This window comes from Nilaparvata lugens, chromosome 1, assembly GCF_014356525.2.
Source record: "Nilaparvata lugens isolate BPH chromosome 1, ASM1435652v1, whole genome shotgun sequence".
NCBI lineage: Eukaryota > Metazoa > Arthropoda > Insecta > Hemiptera > Delphacidae > Nilaparvata > Nilaparvata lugens.
In genome coordinates, this window is record NC_052504.1 from 44,233,171 (window position 1) to 44,256,741 (window position 23,571).

General features: G+C 36.2%; 1 protein-coding gene across 1 annotated transcript in view; it reads left to right on the plus strand.

Moving 5' to 3' along the window:
- The window catches only part of LOC111060757 (fibronectin type 3 and ankyrin repeat domains protein 1), a 32,486-nt gene extending 9,824 nt beyond the window's left edge, over positions 1 to 22,662 (plus strand). Inside the window, exons 4-8 of the mRNA XM_039434614.1 lie at positions 825 to 906; positions 18,188 to 18,415; positions 19,845 to 19,972; positions 21,515 to 21,732; positions 22,540 to 22,662. Of these exons, the coding sequence (XP_039290548.1) occupies positions 825 to 906; positions 18,188 to 18,415; positions 19,845 to 19,972; positions 21,515 to 21,732; positions 22,540 to 22,599 (716 nt within the window). The 3' untranslated portion in view covers positions 22,600 to 22,662. The remainder of the gene's footprint in view (positions 1 to 824; positions 907 to 18,187; positions 18,416 to 19,844; positions 19,973 to 21,514; positions 21,733 to 22,539) is intronic.
- The last annotated feature ends 909 nt before the right edge of the window (positions 22,663 to 23,571 follow it).

Genomic DNA, 23,571 nt, shown 5'->3' on the forward strand with positions numbered 1-23,571 from the left:
ATAAAATAATAGAGATTTGTTGTATAAAAAGTATAATGATTGTATAATTATTTTACGTGAAAAACAAAGAATTAACTGTCAATAATGCTTATTTTTATAATTTAATATGTATTTATGTATCTAGTATAATTAAATAGGTATTTAAACTATCAATAAATGATAATTTCTATAACTTGATATGAATTATTTTGTAGTTTTGATACCGAACAATAGAATACAATGATACTATCATAACCTCATTAACATTGTATGATTTATAGTAGCATACCGGTAGCCTTAAAATTTTGCTTTCAAAATTGCCAACTTAACATTATTATTATATATTTTTTTTTTGGTGTGGCGAAAAATAGCATTTGCAACACGGGCAAAAATGTTTTTCCGGCTCTCGAATGCTTCAAGTTCTCGACTTCGTCTCGAACTTGAAAACCACGATCTCGAGCCGGAAAACGTACATTTTCGACCCTAGGTGCGAAATATACTATTTCATTTCTCTTGTATTTGATCACAGTTTGAGCCATGGGTGAGTGTCAATTTTAAGCTCAGCATATGCGCTGCCCATGATAGGGAGAGACGGCTATGTTGAAAACTGCAGCATTGGCGATGCGTGTTATGTAGCATCTGCCTCTTTGAAATTACCAGGTTGATGATTAACATTAGGAGATAAGTCTTTCAAAAGAGTAAAGCTACGAACATTGATATGGAATGGCCTGCCAGTGCATTACCAAGATATTCAAAGTGTGTATAGTAGATTTTTTGGACCCCTTTGTATAAATAAGGCTGGAGCCTTACCAAAAGACCATTTCCTAAGGCATTTAGTTTTGCAGATGATCACACGTCAGTCATCAATCTCCATCGAGCCGTCCAGTATGGCAACATCAACGTCGCTAAAAAGTTTTTAGCAAATAGGTAGGTAATCGTAGTAACTAACTACTCATATATGTAGCATTATTAAAATCAGGATCTGATAAGATTCATTTATGACTCCATAGACATGATAATATTGAAACTGTTACTCACTTCCATGAGAAGAGTATGGAGAACATTCGAAAATAAATATGTCATTGCAGTTATTCGAATGCGAATGATTAGGCTACGCGATTATTGAACGTATTTTATCGAATATAAAAAATGCCGACCTCATCTAAATTGGAAGAAGGTTACAGTGGAGAAGAAACTTATGTTATCAGCTATTCAACTACCCTATATATATATAGTATGAAGACTCCTTCTTATTCTAATACTTGATACTTCAGCAATTTGCGAATAGAATAATTTGCCAATTCCTATTAGACCGAATAGTACTCGTATTTCTGTTCATCAAATTACCTTCTAGATTCTCTTCTTGCTTATTAATACTATTTATTATACTTGCAGTTAGAGTCCTCACCCTAGTTGACAGCATATTATTTCAAATCTCTTTCAATAATATATCATTAAAATGCATTCATTAGCATTCCAAAAATTGTCATTCACCATTTCATCATCACTATCTTTCTGGTTGTTTTGTCTTAAAATTAATAATGAGAGCTGCAATCCAAAGATTGCCTGTGATTTGCTTAACACGCTTTGGGTTAATTTTTACTGGTGACATTTTTCAAAAATTTTTATTTCCACTCTGTTGAGTTACCTAAATGCAATAAATTAAAAAAAAAACTTTTTACTTCTTGAGATATGAGCACCTAAAGTTGAAATTTCAAGAGAGATTGATTTCTGAATTGTTATCCATTAAGTTAATCAAATTTTGAGGATACATTCTCTAAGATAATACTGTTTATCAGTTTATCTAATCACATAAGGTTTCTAGTTTCCATTCAATTTTGGAAGAATAACAAGATTCAAGTCATGGTTAATTTTAAGAGAGATTGATTTCTGAATTGTTATCCATTAAGTTAATCAAATTTTGAGGATACATTCTCTAAGATAATACTGTTTATCAGTTTATCTAATCACATAAGGTTTCTAGTTTCCATTCAATTTTGGAAGAATAACAAGATTCAAGTCATGATACAATTTTATAAAATTGTAATAAATTTTTCATGAATTGATATATTGAAAAATTAATATTCTAGATGCTCTAGAATGAATTAATACTACAGGCGCTCATATAATATATACATATATATTGTGACAATGTATATCGTAGCTAGTGAGGGGAATTGAGTTTAGGGCTTGTTCTAAGACGCTTGGTTATCTCTGATGAAATCACAGAGGTCAACGAGCAGCCCAGCCGCTGGGCTACCGCTCAGCAGTGCTGCGCATCCTTACTCCCCTCCCTCTCAGCCACTGAGAGAGGCTCGTGAAAGGCTAGTAGGTAGTCAGTCTAGTGTGGGTGTCCAGTGCGAGCGGTCAATAGAGAGAGTGAAGGAAGCAGTGCGCAGCTAGCAACATAGTACATCTCGTGCTTTGAGTGTACTCCGAATCCTTCGACGACTAGGAGTTGTGTCTGAGGTTAACGGGGGTTAATCGAAGACACTGGAAGCTCCGCGGTTCAGCACTTACTTGGATGAGTGTTGTTCGACCTTTTCAACGAGTTTGGGCAACCTGCCTGTTTCAACCAGTAGCGACACGTCAGGTTTTGGTAAAAACCTGACTGTACCCTGGTACATCATCGCGGGAACCTTGAATAGCAGGAGGACCTCGAGGAAGGCTAGGAAAAGCCTTTCCTTCGACTCTGCGCAAAATCCTGACCCCAGGGAGACACCCGGTGACCGAGAATTGGGACTTGGTGATCAGAGGTGAAGCCAGGCGCGCGGGCTCCTGTAGCTTGCCGATTCGCTTCCGAATAGCAGGAGGACCTCGAGAAAGGCCAGGGGAGGCCTTTCCTTCAACTCCGCGCACGATCCTGACCCCAGGAAGACACCCAGTGACCGAGAATTGGGACTTGGTGATCAGAGGTGAAGTCCGGCGTGCGGGCTCCTGTAGCTTGCCGATTTACTTCAAAATAGCAGGAGGACCTCGAGGAAGGCTAGAGAAAGCCTTTCCTCCGACTCCGCGCACGATCCTGGCCCCAGGAAGCCACCCAGTGCCCGGGAATCGGGACCCGGTGACCAGAGGCGGAGTCCGGTGCGCGGGTTCCTGTAGCTTGCTGATTCGTCTTCGAATAGCAAGAGGACCTCCAGAAAGGCCAGGGGAGGCCTTTCCTTCAACTCCGCGCACGATCCTGACCCCAGGAAGACACCCGGTGACCGAGAATTGGGACTTGGTGATCAGAGGTGAAGTCCGGCGTGCGGGCTCCTGTAGCTTGCCGATTTACTTCAAAATAGCAGGAGGACCTCGAGAAAGGCCAGGGGAGGCCTTTCCCTCGACTCCGCGGCACGTTCCTGACCCCAGGAGGACACCCGGTGCCCGAGATTTTGGGACCCGAAGACCAGAGGTGAAGCCCGGTGCGTGGGCTCCTGTAACTTGCCAATTCGCTTCCGAATAGCAGGAGGACCTCAAGAAAGGCCAGGGAAAGCCTTTCCTACGACTCCGCGGCACTATCCTGACCCCAGGAAAACACCCGGTGCCCGAGATTAGGGACCCGGTGACCGACTTCAGCAATCAGTGCCAAGACTCTCAAACCCTGCTAATTCGGAGCTCAATAGCAGGTGGATATCTAGTGACAATCGGGAACGTTACTCCCATAACAGAGACCCCCCTCACGGCCGACACCAGATCGTTCCTGTTCCTCTCACTCTATGCCCAACCCTGTTAGGCAGTGCGAAAGCACGGCCCCTCTAACCTAAAAGAGGGAAGCAATTCTCCAAGGTGCTCAAGACCCTGTTTCAACCCCCGACTCGATGGACGCCCCACTAAGTCTCCCGTCCCCTGCTGCGGCCCACCCCAGTCGCCGACTGAGTCTAGCCGGCCCAGAGCGACACTGGGAATTCTGGTAGAAGAAGGTGTGGGCAAAAATCTACTCAGAATATATATGTATATATATATATATGTATGTATTGTAATGTATTAAAATCGGATGGGTAAACAAAATCCCTATTTGAAAGAATTTTATAGGTCTGAAGTGGAATAATAGTCTAGTATCGCCAAATGCGATAACATTTTAGAAGATTAGATAATATCAGGTATCATGGCTAAAATTAGAACAGCCGAATAGAAATAGAAAATTATTTGCTACTTATATTATATTATATAAAGTATTGGAAAATTTAAGGTTAGGCTTAAAATATCTATTGATCGGCGACATAATGATTGATCAAGTCGCATAACGTAAAATCTAGCCAGACACCTTGGCAGAAATTTATAGTAACTAAATGGTATGCAACTAGAGGAATTAAAAAAGCACATGGCTAATTGTTATAAAGTGAGAAACAACTTATAAACGTTATAAAAATATACTGTATGTAATAAATGTACTTAAACCACCAAATAAAAATAAATTAGAGTATTAAGGAAGTAGGAGGTTCATAGGTGCATGTATACTGTAGTGGATTTGCATGAACCAATCAAATTGTAGTAATCAATGGGCGGCAATAGTGAGCCAATTCAAATGTATTTATAAATATTTCTATAGATGATAAGATTTTGTAAATTTTTACTATTCAGTTTATGTATTGGATATGACCGAGAAAGTATAAAATATTAGACCTAGGATACGAGTAATAATTTAGTAGATTGGCATGGACTATTTGAAACTATAAATAGTGTAGTAGCAAATTATTTAAATTTATGTAAATTTGCAAGTCGGAAATGAAAATTGTGGAAAGAAAAGTAGAACTCACCCACTTGCCTGCCAGACACTACCATGGAATTTCACCAAAATTTGTAGAGCACAAGACTCTTCATTATATTGTACCTTGTAAAGACTTAAAGTTTAAATCCATTTATTAATTTTCTATAAGACTTAGTGATGCTGCATTGAAGCGAAAGACATTTAAATATTTATTTAATCCCTTGGAGAAGATGACTTCGGCCACCAACAATCCAGGACTACCAGGAAATTCAGATCGCCGCCAACAGCTTATAAAAATTCAGCATGTGAGTGATAAATAGTCGAAATATAAAGTTAGGGCGCCCTCAGTGCTTTGAGTGAAATAAAAATAAAAGCTAGCTCATCGGAAAGGTTATAAATATTAAGAAATTAATATAAAAAACTTGTGCAAGTCTTAAGAAGGTATGAGAAATATTTTATTAAATAAGAATAAGTCAATTTACAGGTCCAAGGTACACAAATTAAAGGAATATTAAATTGTAAGTTTGTGATACTAACGCTCACCCAATCATTGATTTTATATAATAATCTGTGATAATATAATGTAGCTCTGGTTCACTGGATAAATTGATTTATCTATTTCCATCAGGTGCCGAATCTTAGACCCTGAGATATATATATATATACTAGCAAGAACCCATGCTTCACGAGGATCTATTTTAAAACTTGACAAAATGAAAACTTGATGTAAAGGAATTTTGAAGAATTGAGAATAGGTTAATAACCATCCTTGGTTAATTAAGAATCTATAAGCAAAATTTCAAGTCAATTAGTCCAGTAGTTCAGACGTGATGATGTGTCAAACATAATTTTCCTATCCCGTACGTGCATAAGCCAGCTTTACTTCATATAATTATTATAGATATAGTTAACGACTGCAAGAGATAGGACTGTGGAACAGAATAGTGGTGAAACTATGATAGCGCCAGAAGTGTCTCAAACACAATAGTAGGTACTACATGAACTTTTTGAAAGTGATTTGAAAAAATGTTAAAACAACAGAACTGAATCCTCCATTCTACCTTCATTTAGAGAGGCTTTTGTTTGAGCCGAATGGGAATCTATTTATGAAAAAATGAATGTCTGTTTGTGTGTTTGTTTGTACAGTATGTTTGTTTGTTCCCTGTAGACTTGAAAACTACTTGACATAACGGCATGCAACTTTGGGAATATGGTATGTTGTGTGAATATTGGGGATGGTTTCTGAACAGAAATTTTAATAGGGGGCTAATAATAATTATTTATTAATCCATTTTACAGACATATGTTTTCGAAATTTTCGGCCGAGCGGCTACTGAAGAACGAAAAGATGATCATGATTCAAGATCATATTGTGATAATATGATTTAGCATCTAAAGTTACCAGCTGTAATAAACACATCACCCAGTGATAAATTATTGTGTGCTGGTATTAAAACGGTAGTTTGGAGTTGAAGTGTAGTTGATTGGTACCAGCTGTTGATAATGGTTCCTTAGAAGACCTATACAAATAATTATCACTCCCCTATCATTGAGAAACTGGAATATGTTGAAAAAATTATTCACCCAATGAAAGAGAGTATATATATATTGTATAGTATCCATATTGCATTCATTAATTACTGGAGAATGAAAGACGAAAGAGTAATTTAAAAATTTTTGAATTTAGCTTAGCTTACATTCATCCTAAAATGGAAAGAATATGGAATTCTTCATCGTACATCGCATATTTCCTGGACCATATATCGACAATCTACAGCTATGAAAACATTGAATATTTTTCTTTGAAACACTGATATAACCTTTTTTTTTAATTGAAAACTTTACTGATAGATATTACTACCAATTGATTGAGAAGAATATGTTTTCGGAATAATGAATGCTGCATGACTAAGCACATAGGAAGTCCGTATTTAGATGTAAATGAACATGTTGATTGTCAGATAAATTTCATGATTCACCAAATAAAGTCAAGTCTAACATGAGATACATTGGCGGTACGAAGTTCGCTGGGTAAGCTAGTTGTAAATTAAGCTTAATTATTAATAGAGAATGCTGAAAAAGACAGACTCAATCACCAGGAATACTATAAATCTATGAGGGACCACTAAGCCATTAATTTTGAGTAGTTCAATTACTTCCATTATGGACACTGGATACATTATGGACAATCAATACATATGAAATTTATTAGCTACCGTACAGAATAAAAAAAATTTTGATTGCAGTGACCCCGAGTACCGTATTATGAATTACCATTCGGATCAAATATAAGGAATTACTCGCATCTCTCATCAACTCGTAATTTTTATTCACAAAATATTAACAAAATATATATATATATATTAAGTTATATTTAATAAACTCACGGCTAGTACTCAAGTTTGTCTTTTTCTGGCCGTGCTACAAATAAATGTAGGTATATGTTTGACATTTTGTTCCTGTAATCTTGTTGTCTATTAAGAAAGTTTTCAATGTGGTTTTTGATGGCAATGAAATTTTAATTTGAAAAAAGAATTATCAACAAACTTCTAACCAAAGAAAACCTTTGTGCTCTGTTCTAATCGGAGTGTATGAGACTCCATATACAGCTGATAGAAGGCGCAAACCAAACTGGCCAAGCATACAACAATGGAATAAACACGTGGCAAGCTCGCGCTCTCAATCAAAGCAAAATCAATTCGATCAGCTAATTGATGAAATTGTTTTAAGCTTTCCAATGATTACAACATATATTAGAATATCATGTCTCAACTATCTCAGTTCCATATGGAGTTTACCTTACCATAAGCTTACTTAATAGGATTCTTTTTCATCTTTTGAAATCCTTAGAGGCAAAATATCGCAAAATCCGTTCTTAGTGCGCATCTAGCATGTTTGAAGAATATTTGTGCAAAGTTCAAGTCTGTAGGCCAATTAGTTTGAGCTGTAGTGTAATTTTACATCAAAATTTTTGAAAAGTGCCCTCTCCTGCACCCCCCTGTGCTCCTGATTGGAATTTTTCTGCATAGATCTGATTTTTTTTGTACCTGAACGAAAAAGTTCCTCATGACTTTGCTGTGCAATGAACGGTTGAAAAGTGAAAATTTTGGGGGGCCCAGCTCCCTCAGGGGGGGCAGATTTCTGAAAATCCTTTTGTAGTGGATGTTTTGAGGCTACAATAAACAATTGTGCGAAATTTCAAGTTTTTAGGCTTAGTAGTTTGGGCTGTGGTGTGATTTCAGTTTGTCGGGGCTTAGCCTTTTAGATATATGTAGGAGAAGAAGAAGAAGAAGAAGAAGAAGAAGAAGAAGAAGAAGAAGAAGAAGAGAAGAAGAAGAAGAAGAAGAAGAAGAAAAAGAAAAAGAAGAAGAAGAATAAGAAAAAGAAGATAGATTATTATGTTGCTGTGGCCTGTGATCTGTATAAGTGTCCTGTAACAACTAAAGGTGCGTCCACACATGCCGAACCGAACCTCGAACCGCGCAGCAAACCGTGCATTCCTCCGAACATCTTGCCTTTCAACGAACATGAGCATATGTTTCATAATGTACCGTACTCCGAACCATTCGCCGTGCCGCTTGCCTCTGTTATAACTGCTCGCCTGACCTCACTCCGAACGCTGAACTTTTCAGCCAATCAGAGCCCTCGATTACAATTCGCCGTGCAGCTCGCTCCACAATATTTTGGCTATCCATCACAAGTGGAAAACATGCGAACATTAATACAGAAGTATGGACAATTTTTCATTTGATTAAATTCATGTTTTGAAGAATTCATTGTTACGAATGATAAATTGATAGGAGCTTATAAATATTCTCCAATTACTGAAAAAAGTACTTCAATTTCCATGAATTTATTGATAGAATTATATAAATCTAAAGTGTAGGTCATATCTAAATTCACAAAGAGTTCGATTCTTGTTGGCTAGAAAGATGTTATTCAATGCAGAAGTCATTGTTATTTTACTAAAAGATAGGATAAAATGAATAGTTCTCTTTCAGGGGGAGTTTTGACAACCCACAACACTCATATTTCATTTGAAGAAATAATATCAAAAAGGTGCATAGGACCTTACTTTTTTGTTCAGCTTGCCAAACTACCCCTCATTTCAATATTAAAATTTTCGACTGACTGTACATTGAGTCAATCATTCTATCAAGGCTTGAATAATTTTGAAATTCTAATTAAATGAAAATGGTAGAGAATAATTATCATGTAGATATCAACCCCTTTATTTAAAGACATATTAACTTCATGCGTTTTCATATTGCCGATACAGCATTGATAAAGCTGTAGACGTTTATTTAGCAGTCTCAAAAAACTGTTCTAGCTGAAAAATGAATAATACATGCCACGTGTAGGCTTATACATTGCATCAGGAAAACGAAGTTCAAAACTATGGTTTTCCTAAACATATGTTTTTGAGATAATTTCTGTGATGCAGCTGTTTCACATTCACCATTATAAATTATACAGAGTTTGTGAAAATAAAAATATTTATTGATTACCAAAACAATACTATTATTATATCAATGATAATGATTAATTATCAAAACAATACTTTTATTATATTAATAATAATATTATTAAACATATTTATCAATTATCAGAACAATATTATTGAGGTTGAGTGGAATCAGGTAGAAAGCAATAACAGAACAGATGTTCTTTTTTGAATTTCTATCATATTATTTTGTTATTTCCAATGATTACAACATATGTTAGAATATCACATGTCAATAAATAAATTATCTCATTTCCATATGGCACTCATCTTACCATGTTCATAACCTTACTTAATAGGATCCTTTTTCATCCTTTGAAACCCTTAGAGGCAAAATATCTCAAAATCCGTTCTTAGTGCGCATCTAGCATGTTTGAAGAATATTGGTGCAAAGTTTCAAGTCTGTAGGCCAATTAGTTTGAGCTGTAGTGTGATTTTACATCAAAATTTTCGAAAAGTGCCCTCTCCTGGACCCCCCTGTGCTCCTGATCGAAATTTTTCTGCATAGATCTAATTTTTTTTCGTAGCTGAACAAAAAAGTTCCTCATGACTTTGCTGTGCAATGAGCGGTTAAAAAGTACAAAATTTTGGGGGGGCCCCAGCTCCCTCAGGGGGGCAAATTTCTGAAAATCCTTTCTTAGTGGATGTTTTCAGGCTACCATAAACAATCGTGCAAAATTTCAAGTTTTTAGGTTCAGTAGATTGGGCTGTGGTGTGATTCCAGTCTGTCGGGGCTTAGCCTTTTATAAGTATAGAGAAGAGAAGAAGAGATATATATTATTAAGAAATATACTGAAAACTACAGAAAATAATATATTTATAATCTTTGATTCATCGATTTATTATTCCATGATTTTTGGAATAAGATATAAAGTGAGATTGCCTAAATTGACAAGCAACAGCAAGTCGATACCGAAGCTGCATGCAAATAAATGCATATTATCAATGAATTGAAAAGCACATGGTAAAGTTTCGTGCTATAGAGCTAAAGAATAGTGTACTAGTCTGTGATATTTTATCTTGATATATTTATTCTTGTTTTTATTGTATATTTTGTTGCTCTATATATTTCCATATTTGACTCTAATATTATTCATACAATATATGTATCAAATTTTTTATGGTGTACCATTCATTTTATTCCCCAATACCACAGAGTACAAATCTCATATCTATTTGATAGTTATCAGTATTAAATTATTGGGAGAGTTACCATCCAATTTTATCAGTAATAGAATAAACTGGTTTTCACAGTTTTCACTGTATTGTTAATTAAATCTCTGGAAATAATACTTTCCAGAAATTTCTATAAATTGTCCAAGAATAATGAATTACAGGAGCTCCTAAACGAGCCTATAAAGATTTTAGCGAAATTGTATTCTAGAAAACCACGACCAGATTTTATATAATTTAACTCTCGTGCTCTACCGATTGCAGCCAAGCCGAGGCAAATGGTTATTCATTAAAAAATAACGTCAGAGTATATATTATATACACCTATTCCACCCCCGAGGTTATCTAATATTTGCGAAGTATTGCTACGACGCAGACTAGCTACAGCCGGATTTATGGGCTCAGTAGCCGTACTGACAGGTGGAAATACCGGACCTACACTTCTCCCTCTATCCTGATTCTTTACCATCATTTTTTGTCGCGAGGTATTTAATTTCAAGGGAAGAGTGTTTGCCCGTGCCTTTGCTGGCCGATTCGGCCCTCGGCCCTTGGAATACAGGGTGGGTATTAAGGGAGATTAAGATAACCCTAACCAAGGAGCCGGATCCGGATATCGGATCCCTACAAATAATTATATTTATAAAGGTAGTATGCAGTCTGAACCAACTGCCAGTTGACGGCGGGCAGACTGGATCTGCAAGCCCAGAAAGAGGTTTTACTACAGGATTTAAGGTGAGGGTTATGGAGTAAAAGGTATGGCAGAACTATGGGGTTGTTAGTGGTATTCAATAATTTATAATTTGTTAAGTAATACGCAGTCTGAATAAACTGCGGATTGACGGCGAGCAATGCTGTACCTGCAAGCCCGGTTATAGAAAAGGGGTTTACAATAAGGGTTATAGAAAGAAGGGTTTAGGGCAGAGTTTATTAGGGAACGGTATATTTGTTAGTGTTTACGCAATTTGTAACCGCGTGTTGTCGGTGTGCAGACTGGATCTGTGCACCCGGTGATTGATTGATTGAGTACTTTATTTATGTAGATTACAATATATACTGGCTTATACACTTATATACAATAGCTTACAATACAGCAAAATTATAGATGAATTTACATAATACAGACTAAGAAAATAATTATTGAACTGTATATGATATGAAAAAGCAATTTGTAATATAATAACTATAGATAATAATTAAATTGTTATGCATCTACATAAATTGTCGGAGCTTTGGACATATCAATGTCCATTCTTCGGAGAGAATTTAAAAAATATCCTCCCCACTAACTCTCTACCAAAATATGGTGATGGATTGATATTAATGGTAAAGTGTGTGAGGTATAGGATACAGGGTACAGAGTATAGGATTTGGGTTTTAGAGAATAGTTTACAGGGTCTGGAGGACAGAGATTTATTAATAAAATTATTCTTCCCTACAACTAGTAGTTCTGTGAACAGTAGACCTCACGCAGTATTTCATCCACAAGTACCTGATTGAAACTATAGACCTTATGGAAATACAGCAATAGACTGGCTTCTCCATACATCTGTGTAATCACTTGTCAGCTGATTTATGATGAATAATTCTATAGTCTGATTTTTACTTTCCTTGCCCTACTACCATAGGTAAGGAAAGTATTGCTTTCCAAAAAAAATTAAGGTACCAAAATTTCCAGTTTTCTATACGTTTCAAGGTCCCCTGAGTCCAAAAACATGATTTTTGGGTGTTGGTCTGTGTGTGTGTGTGTGTGTGTGTGTGTGTGTGTGTGTGTGTGTGTGTGTGTATGTGTGTATGTGTGTATGTCTGTGAACACGATAACTCCATTCCTAATCAACCGATTGACTTGAAATTTTAAACTTAACGTCCTTATACCATGAGGACCTGACAATAAGAAATTCAATAAAATTCAATTCAAGATGGCGGAAAAAATGGCGGATAATTACTAAAAAACCATGTTTTTCACGGTTTTCTCGAAAACGGCTTTAACGATTTTCTTCAAATTTATACCATGGATAGCTATTTATAAGCCCTATCAACTGACATGAGTCTCATTTCTGGGAAAATTGCAGGAGCTCCGTAATATTTTTGTGAAAAATGGCGGATAATCACTAAAAAACCATGTTATTCACGGTTTTCTCGAAAACGGCTCTAACGATTTTCTTCAAATTTATACCCTAGATAGCTATTTATAAGCCCTATCAACTGACTTGAGTCTCATTTCTGGGAAAATTGCAGGAGCTCCGTAATATTCTTGAGAAAAATGTCGAATAATCACTAAAAAACCATGTTTTTCACGGTTTTCTCGAAAACGGCTCCAACGATTTTCTTCAAATTTTTATCATGGATAGCTATTTATAAGCCCTATCAACTGACATGAGTCTCATTTCTTGGAAAATTGCAGGAGCTCCGTAATATTCTAGAGAAAAATGGCGGATAATCGCAAAATAAAAACATGTTTTTCACGATTTTCTCAAAAATGACTTGACCGATTTTTTTCAAATTCATACCCTGTATAGTTATATATCAGCTCTATAAACTAGCATGAGTTCCTTCCTGAGAAACTAACAGGGGGTCCACCCCATTCTTGAGAAATTTACTTTGTAACCTCCTTCTCGTGCTTGAGGTAGGTGGGTAGAGCAGTTTATTCAAAAGAACACACCGTCGATATTTTATTTGTAGAACAGCTGTTTTGACAACTTTTAAAAAATCCTTAAATTTCATAATTCAAACAAAGGAAAATGTACTCTGAAAACAATAACAATAGTATAATCGTAGTTTTAATAAAATTATTAAGCCGCCAATCGGCATAATGTTATTCCCCTAGATTATCCTCGTTTAAGAATGAGGCTAATAGATCAATGAGCAAGGAAAGTAGTGTGAGTGTACCACACCAGATTTTTTACTCTAATATTGGCGTATGAAGAAGGCTCCTTTTTCCTTTTATATTATCCTTGAAATGCAAAATTTCCAAAAACCTTGTATATACGTCGACGCGCAATCAAAAAAGGAGCATACCTGTCAAATTTGAATCTTAGACCTCACTTCGCTCGGTCAACTAATGGGAGCTTGTTCAATAATTCACAATCTGAAAATTGCGATCTAACTCTCAGCAAGTTGGACCTGCTGTACAAATTTCAACTATGGAGAAATTAAGGTTAAGAGGATAGGGTTTTAGGTATGGGATTTCTGAATCGCGAGCCTGTAGCGGATGCGAGAGGATCTTTAGCAATTCTGTAACTGCTGACCAGGATTTCCGCGACAGTCTAACAACTGCACGACGGTTAATAAGGGCTAATCTGTAACAGCCCTTGAGGGAATTCAAATCACTCTCAATCGTCCAAAACGCTTTTGAATTAATAGTCAGTATGTCGACTACTATGAGAGAATAGAAGGGGTTTTCACAGACACAGTCTGTAGAATAATATCGGGAAGACAACAGTATGCTGCTGCCCAGGTAGGAAAGGATTTTCCCCAAGAATAATATCGAGTCAGAGACTCTCAATTCAGGAAAAGCTACAAGGGGGTTTTCCCTAATTGTCGCGAGTCTGATGACTGCAACGAGTCTGGAACTGAGATCTCGGGAAAGTAAGATTTTTATGAACGTTTTGAGGGTCTGAGGACCGCGACGGGATCGACCTCGAGTCTGCAACTGAGATCCTGAACTGAATGGGGTTTTTCTAAACGTTTCGCGGGTCTGAAGACGATGGAGTCGATCTCAAGTCTGGAATTGAGATCCTAATCTAAACAGGGTTTTCTTAAACCTCTCACGGGTCTGAGACCGCGACGGGGTCAATCTCGAGTCTGGAACTGAGATCAGGAATTTTTCAAGGATGAAAAAAGTTTAGAGAGAGTAATAGGAGGTTTGTCGCAATCTGATGACTTCGACCGGGGAGTTCTCAAGCTGTACCTGAGAGCAGGAAGGATTTTAGAATAGAAAAAGTTAGGAGAAAGTAAGAGGTTGTTTGTCGCAGTCTGATGACTTCGACCAGGAAGTTCTCAAGCTGTACCTAAGAGCAGGAAGGATTTTAGATTAGGAAAAGTTGAGAGAATGTAAGAGGAAGTTTGTCGCAGTCTGATGACTTCGAAGGGGACGAACTCAAGCTGCACCTGAGTTCTCTAGGAAAAAGATTGGGATTTTCCTACTATAGTAATTCCTACTAGTCTGAAACTGCTAAACAAAAATAAATACAGGGACCACCCTACAATATAAAAATTAAACAAGTAGGTAAAATTTACTCTCAAAGAATAGGAATTTTCCTACAAGGATGAAAGTTAACTGGGAAAAACTAGTAGTTCTGTGAACAGTAGACCTCGCGCATATAAACTGCAGCCTCCTCTTATACTGTTCATCAGCAGAGTAAATCCTGTCTGTATATCATGTCAGCAAAATATCGGTGTGAAAACGGCTAATGGCTGTTGGGGGTGGTGTATAAAAATGCTTTCATCAAAAGCTAATCTCCTTCAAGACATACTGTCAACAGGTCAGCCCGAGTTCAAAGCAGAGAAAGTTTGAGAGACAATGCTATGTTATTTTAGTTATTAATTGCATGCATTATTGCACGCAATCAATAGTTCATTTATTTATTAATTTATTCACAATGGAGACAACAGGTTTCCCCAAATATGTCTCCTTAACAATAAGAATTGTACAGATACAAATGAAGAATAATACGAACTCATGCAATAATAAAAATACAAACAACAAAAATACCATCTAATTCAAAAATGAAAAATACAAAGATTTTGAATATTATGAAAACATTTGAAATAAAACAAATTGAGAATTCAAATTCCGAAACATGAAAAAAATAAAGAATATAATAACAAATAATGAACAAAAATGTTATCAATAGAATAAATAACTGAACGACATCCCAAACCATATGCACATCCACACTGATACATCAACTATTTATTTGATCAGATCATGCTTACACAAGATTTAATTATCATAAAACGCTTTATGAAATAAGCAAGAAAACCAGAAGACATCTAGGTGCCCAGACAAGCAGTTATAAGTTGTTGCATCCTATTAATAGTGCAAAAAAATTGCATTCAATGAGGCATGCAATTTATAGTCCACACAGCTTCTGATTTTTTACCAAGTTGCATTCAAATATTGAATTGCATGCTTCATGATATGTGTTTTTTAACCCACTCGACAGCGGATTTATGATGAATAATTCTATAGTCTGATTTTAACTCTAATATTGGCGTATGAATAAGGAGTCTCCTTTTTCCTTTTATATTATCCTTGAAATGCAAAATTTCCAAAAACCTTGTATATAAGTCGACGCACAATTTAAAAAGGAACTTTCAAATTTCATGATCTATTACCACGTTTTGCCATAAATGCACAACATATAAACATTTAAACATTAAGAGAAATGCCAAACCGTCGACTTGAATCTTAGACCTCACTTCGCTCGGTTAACTAGTAGTTCTGTGAACAGTAGACCTCCCGCAGTATTCTCATCCATGAGTACCTAAGTAAACAAGTACCAAGTATGCGCAATTAAAAAAGGAACATACCTGTCAAATTTCATGAAAATCTAATTCCGCGTTTTGCTGTAAATACACAACATATAAACATATCAACATTCAAACATTTAAACATTCAAACATTTAAACATTGATAGGAATGCCAAAGTGTCGACTTGAATCTTAGACCTCACTTCTTTAACAAGGACAGGGATCCCCCACAAGAATGAATTCTAATCGGGAAAATTACTTCTAAAAGAATAGGGATTTCTCCACAAGAATGAAAAATCAATTGAGAAAAATTACTCTTTAAATTGAAGGCCACCTTACTACAGGGAAGGAAACACATATAAGCAACCAGTTGTAAAACACTGTTACCTGAATCAACGTGGACCCTGAGAATTACGAACCGATTCTCAATTCCTGTACTATGAGTAAAAATGTTGTGAAGCAACAGAGGAGAGACTTATAAATTAAGAACTCTAAAGAACCCGCTACAATCTGCGAACGATTTGGAGCCTACTGTGATCAAACCTAATAGTGCCTAGTTAAATCTCCCACTTAACTGATTGTCGCACAAATTTAAGATCCCTCCAGGTATCTAAACCAAGGATAACTTGCTCACCCCCAGTGATATGTGTCGGAAGAAATAAATATCAAGGAAGAAGATCCCCAAGGAAAATCTGACTTCGAGTTGTCTGGAACTGGCCCTACACTATTCTATTCGAACAAACACAAAAATAGAATAATTCCCTAGTAATAAACTAGTACCGGGAACGCCGTAAGGAGAGGAGATTGCCACCCGTTCACACGCCCGATTACCAAACAACTGACTCTATCCCGGGTCTCCTTGAAGCAGGACAGGGTTGCGGAAAACTAGAAGGCCGGGGGAAAAGAGATTACCGACCAATAGGAGTCTCAGGAGATGATCACGCCACCGATCATGTGCCAGGGCATGATTTAGATGATCTTGATGACAATACTGCTAATTACTATAATACATTAGGTCGATAAACAATCTTTATTTTCCAGAAATTTCATGAAGAACAATTCTGTCTAAACCCGGTAGCCGTTTATCACTCTGATGATGCGGCTGCTGCTGCTGCAATGTGAGATAACAGAATGCTCAAACTAGTAAACAGAATCTGGAAATTTCTGATTCAGATGAATCCACTGCTGATAATTCACAGGGGTTGTCGGCGATGATGATGATGTTCACACTCAACTCCAAGTTCAACAAAATAAATCCAACTGTTGACCCTATTTCTCCACTAAAATAAAAAAAAACTTGCTAAATTATATGCTAAATGACGATTCTCCATTCGTCAAAAAATTCACTTTGTGACAATTTCAAAAGTGAAAAATATAAAAAGAAGTTTATAATTATTAGAAATGAGTTTCATTTAGGTGGCTTGATTGAATCCACATTAAAATACTTTAAAAAATGTCACCAGTAGGCTAGAAGTTTCCAAAAGCGTAGTGCCTGGACAGCCTTGATTAGCAAGGTGAGTCAGATACGCCTATACAAAGTGGCAAAGGGAAATGGGAATGTGCTATGTACATAATCACAGGGATATGTCAATAACGTCAGATGTAGACAACAATGTCAAAATACTCTGCAGCTTAAGGTTTCTTCTTTTATAAAAAGCTCTCACTGCTATTGCAAGTTTCACACCAGTACAATAATCCTCTTTTTCACATTGAATGGTAATGCGTTTAAATCAATTGTACAGAGTTTCGAACTACTACCGACTCTACAGTGCAGCGAACTGTAACATTCAAGATAATTGTCCGATTCCCCGCGCCGCACTGGATAAGGGGTTGATAGAAACATGGCCGACTGTCAATCAAAATGTTCCCTGCTCAGACGAATGATTTTTTCTCTTATTTTTATAAATTCACGTTTTGGTGACTTCATTTTTTGAGTGAAAGAGAAGACAGATTTATAGGTAAAAAATTCTATACTACAATAGTTCATCAAGTTAACACTATTCAAGTATGAGAGGTGTTTCTCTAGTGTGAAAATTACTCTAGAAGTGATCATCAAATATCCTTCTAGCTGTTGTAATGTTTTCGATATTTGCAGTTGCAGAAGAATTCATAGAAGATTGTCTATTATTTGCAACTTTCGTTCAATGATTTGAATGGCTATCATGAAGCAATTCTCTATTTTATGTTCATGATCAAAAAACTTTAAACTATCCTATAACGTTTATAAAAAGAGGAATTATAACGGCATTTTTAAGATATATTTATTTTGAACATTTAAACTTCATTAAAAACATCACCAAAACCTCTTTAGTACCATCAAAAGAAAACAAACAAGACAATGTATCTAATGCAAGTACGTCCCTGAACAGACCGAACGCAATCGACAACTACGATCGCAAGGGGAAGAGCGCCCTGGTGAAGGCAGCGATGAAGGGGGACACTCAGCTGATGGGTGTGCTGGTGGCTGCAGGTGCGTCAGTCGACCTGGCCAGTCGGCACTCACAAGTGACCGCACTGATGGAGGCCGCGTGGCGAGGCCAGCTCGACTGCGCACGGCTACTTGTGGACAGTGGCGCCCACTGGAATGCAACTGACAAGTACGTAGCACAGAGAGCAAAGCATCCATGTCGTAGACTCGTAGTAGAGATACATTTTCACTCAACATTTTCATAAAGCCTACCGAATTGTAATCATTATATCAATAATTGTTTTTTCCCATAATTTAATTATTGTGAACTTTGTAATATTTAATGACAGGTGCGCTTTCCTTTTGTCACTAAAAATAAAAATTCCCGTTTTGGGTGGGTTCCAAACCACCAAGAAGTTGTGAGGTGGTGGTGAATAATTCAACAAGCGTTAGCAAATTCTCACTTTTCACTTACTGGAGACCAAAGTCGTTGTCAGTCTGTTTGTATGTTCTACAATAACTTAGGAATTGATCAATCAGCTTCAAATTTTGAACATGCATTTTTCGAACGTTTTTACGGCTCAAGTTCATTGGACAACGGAATTGACTCACTAATTCGTCCTTTTTCAGGATATAAAAATAACATTGGAAGTGCATAAGAAAAAATTGTTGTGATTTATCAATTAATCTGGAATTAATTTCATGTTATTTCTGTAATTTTTCCATTCATTTAAGCTGATGCTATTTGGGAGTTATCACACAGACTATTCTTTATGCGCCGACAAATAATTCCAGCTGAATAATACCATAGAAAAACAATAGCATAAGTTACGCTATTGTTTCTCTATGATAATACATTTATAAGTTCTAACTTGCTTCTGTTAACGTCTGTCTGCCTGTCTAAATTGTCTGTCTGTAACTTACGCGTAATTGATAATATTACTTTTGAGCAGTTGCTATGGCATTGAAAAATTGGCTATGACAATTTTTTTGTTCAACTTGTTAAATATGTGAGTAGAAGCTACTAGTGTTCACCAATGTACCTAGAATATTGTATTCTAGAAAAATGTATTCTAGGTTCCTTGGTGTTCACTAATACTTGATTATTCAATGTAGGTACTCATTTATTTAATTTTTTTATAATTTATTAGTATCTTTAAAATGATGAAATCATTGAAACGGTTTGAGATATTGATGTGCGGGTTCCGCCATTAATTTTCTTTTAAAATTCTGTATCGAAATCAAGTATCACATGACCTCGTTCTCATTTGTAAAAATGAATTTGGATTCAAAATGAAGCTGGATTCGTAATGATGTTGGATCTAATATCTCGGACAAACGTTTTGAATCGACAGTAAGTAGTTTTTTCTAATCGGAATAGGATCCCCATGGAACCTACTGTCATATCAGCATTCTTTTAAAAGAGATATTTAGTTGTTTCCATAATAATTCTCACTAACTCTGTATAGTTACAAGTTGCGGATTTCAGAGATCTAAGCAAAAGTTCATGAGCGAGTTCTCTAACCCAGGGGGTCACTAGTAGTAGTGCTTAATACAATCACTTCATTGTGAAAAAATTGTAGATTTATAAGTTGAATAATTTATGTAATATTTTACAGTCATGGATGTTCTGCTGTTCACTATGCGGTTGACAACTCCCAAATAAATATTCTGAAAATGGCAATAGAGATGGGAGCTGACATCAATTTGAAAGATGCCAATGGATGGAGTCCACTCATGAGAGGAGGTCAGTTCTCATTCAACTATTCAACGAATACAACACTGTTCCAATTTTCATGTAATTCAGGAAGTTTAAAAAAATTTAAACTGAATCAGAAATTTTATTGAGTCAGATGAATCAATATTACTCATATATCATCAGTACGCAAGATGATCACAGGTCGCGCGATTCCGGTTCGCGCGCAACTCTGGCCAAGCTCCCGCCGGCAACAATGGAGAAAGTGGCAAGTTCGCGCTCTGATCTCGATCACCGCACTTGGCGAATCGCATTTGTCGCGCAGCGAGTAAGTCTGTACGCAGCTAGTATTCAACATAATGTAATAAATGCTATTATGAAAAACACAATCTACAATTTAAGCGATAACAGTAGCCCACTGATCAAATTGTTTACTGATCCGTATCCGAAGCCAAACTGAATTGATTCAATCAAGTATAGCATAGATAGAATACAATATTCAACCTATCGTAGATATGCATACACTATTAAATTGGAGATTCAATCCTATCATAGATATGCATATGATATAATTAATTCAAGCTACAGGGTAAGTTTGTTTCAGCCTAAAAATATACTGTAGAAAGAGTAGTTTGGATGAACACTGGTTTTGGATTTACTGACTGTGAATATGAAAAGTATCAGTGAAAATACCACCTTAGAATATAGATATCCGATCTTGAATCATGTATAGCCTACTCTTCATGACTATGATTGTAATAGTCACTGATCTCCAAGAAAGTCATGAAATAAATGTATAATAAAAACAAAAATCTATTGTGTTTGACATTGTTAGTTTTTTCAATTGAAACATCCTACATATTGTTGAAGTCTCATTCAACACTTGACTCACATTGGTACTCTAGAAACTAGTGCTTTACCATAAAAAACAATGCATGTTATAGTGGGGTCCAAAATATGTATACACTAATTTCAGTGTATACATATATTCATTTATTGACAAAATTAACAAAAATATGTATACACTAATTTAAGTGTATACATATAATCATTTATTGACAAAATTAACATAAAAAGAACAAAACAACGTATAACTGAGAACCTTACTCTGTATTTTGGTTCAATTTTCTGTCATAAGATAGCCCAACAAATAAAACAAAATGAATAGCATGAGTAGCAAACTGTGAGACTGTTTCAGACCGTCGTAAACTTTAATGCCGTTTCAGACCGCCCTAGTGTCTTCGGGTCATGTAGCACGTATATCAGCATATTGATAAACAAGTTATGAACAGTTCCAACCAAAATACATTTCCTCATCATTTTTGTATTTGATCAGACTTTGGGCTGTGATCAAGTGTCATTGTTAAGTTCAAAGTGCATGGGCTGCCCGAGATACGGAGCGATGGGAACGTTTGAAATTATATGACTGTAGCGTCTACGCCTGTTTAAATTTGAAATGGACAGGTTGAATTACATTAGGAGATACGTCTGTCAAAAGACGATGCTCAAGCTATGTACGGCGATCTGAAACGGCCTATCAGTGCGTTGTCAAGATAATTCACTGTTGAAGCGTGTATACATTTTCTGTTTCAGTGCTTCTAAATTCTAAAACTGAAGTTCTAGAAGAACTTCTGAAGAATGGAGCTGATGTCAATGCAACTGATAAACGTGGTCAGTCTGCTCTCATGCAGGCTATTCTGGCACTGAACACTGATGGTGTAAGAATGTTGTTGAAATCAGGGGCAAGTACTGGGCTTTCAAATATGTACAACAACACTGCAATCGATATGGCTGGTCTGCTTCAAGACAAGGTTCATTAGTTACTATTATACTGTATTGCTTCTAAATGTTACAGATTATACACTCAGTTTATTAAGTTAATATTGAAGTATTATAATAAGAGTTTGATTGGGCTTCTTTCTATAGGCTATGAGTTATGAGCGCTGTCAATCAGAATTTTAAATATCACGTGAGAATGTTTTATGTACCTATCTACTTTTTCATGACAAATGAATTACATTTTAATCAATCCATCTTTATTAGCTGATTAGCCATGATTTTCAAGAATTGGAAAATTTGTAAGGACAAGAGTTATACCTATGATATATGAAGCTCTTTATTCAACCAACTTCTGGATACGAAGACATATATAAACTTGAATTCGGCTATGGCTATTCCGTAGCCTACTATACTGCGATTTTTGCAAATAGACACGATTAGATTATATCCTATATCCGGGGAACTATCCTTCTAAATGATTATCTATATTATTATTCACAACTAATGAAATTGGTGAAATGGATAGATTACACAATTTTAAATTGAAGCAGTATAATGAGATTCAACATAGACTTCATTTGAGTGCTTGATCATATCTACAGAATTTGAACTCTCAACACCAGACCTGAGTCAGCCAGGTCATTCAGCATTTATTTATTTATATTAACACAATTTGATGTCAGTATGTGAGTGTCGTACTTTTTCAGTTGACTGTTATTTGAGGATGACCGAGGAGACCGATCTAGATAGATCTCTAAGATTTCGAGCTTTCAGTTTGTGTAAGCAAATATATATTTGCTTCATTTATTATAGAATTGTTTTTAATAAAATTGTTTCAGGAATTGGAGACAATATTAAAGACTCGACAAGAACAACAGATTCCGGTGTTGATGTGTTGAAGAGTGACAGAGTGACGGTGACAGTAGTAGTCCGATAACAGACAGATAAGTAGACAGTAGTCCGATAGTCGGACTATTTCTGCGATATCATTCAGTTCTTTCAACCAGTAGGCTTCATTGAAAACTTCAATGTATTAATAATATTGATAGCTTGTGACTATCCCAATACGTTTTCTCAAGTCACTTATCTTCTTTTCAAGTCGTATTTTCCACTTTGACTTGCACTGTTGTTTAGAAGAGCTACTTTTCTTAACCCTTGGTGCCAGTTTAATTCTCAGCTCCTGTAGCACAGTCAATGCCCCACAATGGCCACAATAGATCCAATGTGTCACCTGGCTAATGTCAGTTATCTCATTAACATGTCTTGCAAGAAGTATCCTATCTACAGTCTTAACCACACTGAATGCCTTTCTGTTATATGGAATCTTTTTTAGCTGATTAACTTATTAACATTACTCAGCAATTCCTCCTCAACTCTACCTTCATCAATTTCGAGTGCCTCAGTCACAGGGGCTACAGTCACATATATTATATGTATTAATAATACATATTATACAGAGTGGGTGAAAAGTCCGAGAACGGCTTAATATTTCATAAACAAAGGTAATTTGACGGTGGGTGTGATTGGGGATCCTATTCAAATTGAAAAAACTACTTTACTATGACTTTAAAAATCTAGTCCGCCATCTTGGATCCGCCATATTGAACGCAACTTTATTTTTTTAAATAGGAAGGTGGTCATGCGATACATGATTTCGATACGGAATTTCAAGAAAAAAAGAATGGCGAAAACCGCATATCGATATCTCAAACCGTTTCAAAGATATTCACATTATTAATCAATACTATTCAAAGCAGAAAGGAGAGAAAAAAGTCCGAGAACGGCTTAGTATCTCATTAAAAAAATGTGATTCCAAGGTGGGTGTGATTGTGAATCCTACTCAAATTGAGAATACTACTTTACCATGACTT